Source organism: Lactuca saligna, chromosome 8 (assembly GCF_052625555.1).
Source record: "Lactuca saligna cultivar CGN05327 chromosome 8, ASM5262555v1, whole genome shotgun sequence".
Lineage (NCBI taxonomy): Eukaryota > Viridiplantae > Streptophyta > Magnoliopsida > Asterales > Asteraceae > Lactuca > Lactuca saligna.
The window spans coordinates 217,114,095-217,115,907 of record NC_136424.1 but is presented as its reverse complement, the minus strand read 5'-3'; the positions used below and the strand labels follow the sequence as shown (position 1 = coordinate 217,115,907).

At 30.6% G+C, this 1,813-nt stretch overlaps 1 protein-coding gene across 1 annotated transcript; it reads right to left on the bottom strand.

Moving 5' to 3' along the window:
* Positions 1–477: 477 nt before the first annotated feature.
* Positions 478–1,509, bottom strand: LOC145011807 (coiled-coil protein). Its single transcript, XM_078970542.1, has 2 exons — positions 1,189–1,509; positions 478–829 (listed from the first exon to the last, which is right to left on the bottom strand). Exons 1-2 carry the CDS (start codon positions 1,412–1,414, stop codon positions 615–617), a joined length of 441 nt encoding a protein of 146 aa, XP_078826668.1. The 5' UTR covers positions 1,415–1,509; the 3' UTR covers positions 478–614.
* Positions 1,510–1,813: the final 304 nt, after the last annotated feature.

The window sequence follows — 1,813 nt, the reverse complement described above, 5'->3', positions numbered from 1 at the left end:
GTAACATACTAGAGAAGTTGTCTCTTCTATTAAAACTTGAAACTTGGTTGAACTAATTTTATTGTAATCAGCTAAACAAGTTAAAACACTTTATTTATTAACGACTTAAAAGATGCAAACAATAGCACCAAATTGTCAAGCACTCCACATTCTAGGTATATTTATAAGTAATACAATTTTGTTTTCAAATCTAAAACTAATCATCGCCATTTTTTGATTCTAACATATATTCCGTATATTTAGCTTTTTTAGATTAAACAAATCGAATAAAAAATCAAAATCTTACATTTATTATTTTTAAATTTTTACAACATATATAACTTGAGTTACCATAAGAAAATTCAATCAACAAATTTGCAAGTTTGATGAATAATTTAAGGATAAAAGTTTTAAATCTAAATAGAACCCCCGATCGTTGGATATTGTTAACAAAATCAACACAAAAATAAGGCATTTATGTCTTTTGCACAAATGAAAGATCCAAACTATCTCACCTTTCTCCAATTTTTTGTTGGATATGTCAAACATAATATAACTCATTCTATCATGTTATGTCATAAAAAATTATACTCTTTAAAATATATTTTCTGTCCACTAACATATCACTGCATTAACTATTCATCAGAATCTGAATCAGTGTCTGAATATGAATCTGAATTCATCTCTTCATCGCTAACTACATTTGTTTGATCATGTCTGAATTCATTCATCAACTCATCATCCGACTCTTCATGCTTCCCTGATAACTTTCTTTTCAATATAGATTCAAAAATAGCTGGTATTGCTTCAACATCTCCCTTATAAAACTTGTCTATCTGTGTTTTAAGATCTGTCATAAAACAGTTCACAGATTATATATTCAATCATTTCAACCAAAAATATTGCATCCGTGTTTGCATTTAGGAGTTAGATGCAGAAAAAATAGCAACACACTTTCATTGATTTGTTTATCATATTCATAGCATCCCACTTCCACTTTCATTGATTTGTTCTCACGGAAGGTTATGTGCACAAAACCCTAGTAAAAATTAAATGGAGGGATGAGGGATATCGGTGAAATTGGAAGAATTTTAGCATGATTTTGGAAAAACGCCCAAGGTACTCAGAACAAACTTTGTATATACAATTAAAACAATTACGTTACAGAATATATGGTTAATTGGAATGCAAATAGTGTTGTATATTTACCTGCACTGCTGATATCCTCTACATCGACGGGATTCTCATCTTGAATTTCGTTTTCTGGATGATGAGAATTAGAGGTTTCATAAGACGATTCGGATTTAGATGTATAGAAATTATGAAAAGCAAAGGAGAGTGATGAAGGGGTTTTGTAGTGAGGGTTGTGTGCACTGAAGGAGGGCGATTTAGCGCAGAGCGAATTGAGATCCCGTATCAAGAAAATTTTCTGCATTGTTTTGCGTCAAGAACTGAGGGAGGGGTCTTAGTAGGGTTTTGCTCCAGGTCGGGTATGCAAGTGAGAAATTCGGATATTAGGGCGCGGAGGTGCACAACCTAAACCGGGTTTTTTAACCAGTGAAAAAATCAGAATGTCTTTTCTATAAGACAAAATTGCAAAAATGGTCCCTAATCGTTAAAATTATATGATTTTAGTCCAAAAATGTTTAGAGGTTTATTAGTGGTTTGATTTTGAATATTTTACGTGGATTTAATCATTATGTTGTTAACTTTAACAGGTTCACTGTTAACTTTTTTAAAATGATTATTTTACTTTAAAAATCATTTATGTAATTAAGTCTTTTTACCAAACTCTAATGATCATTTTTACATATCTTCTTTTTAATTTTATTGA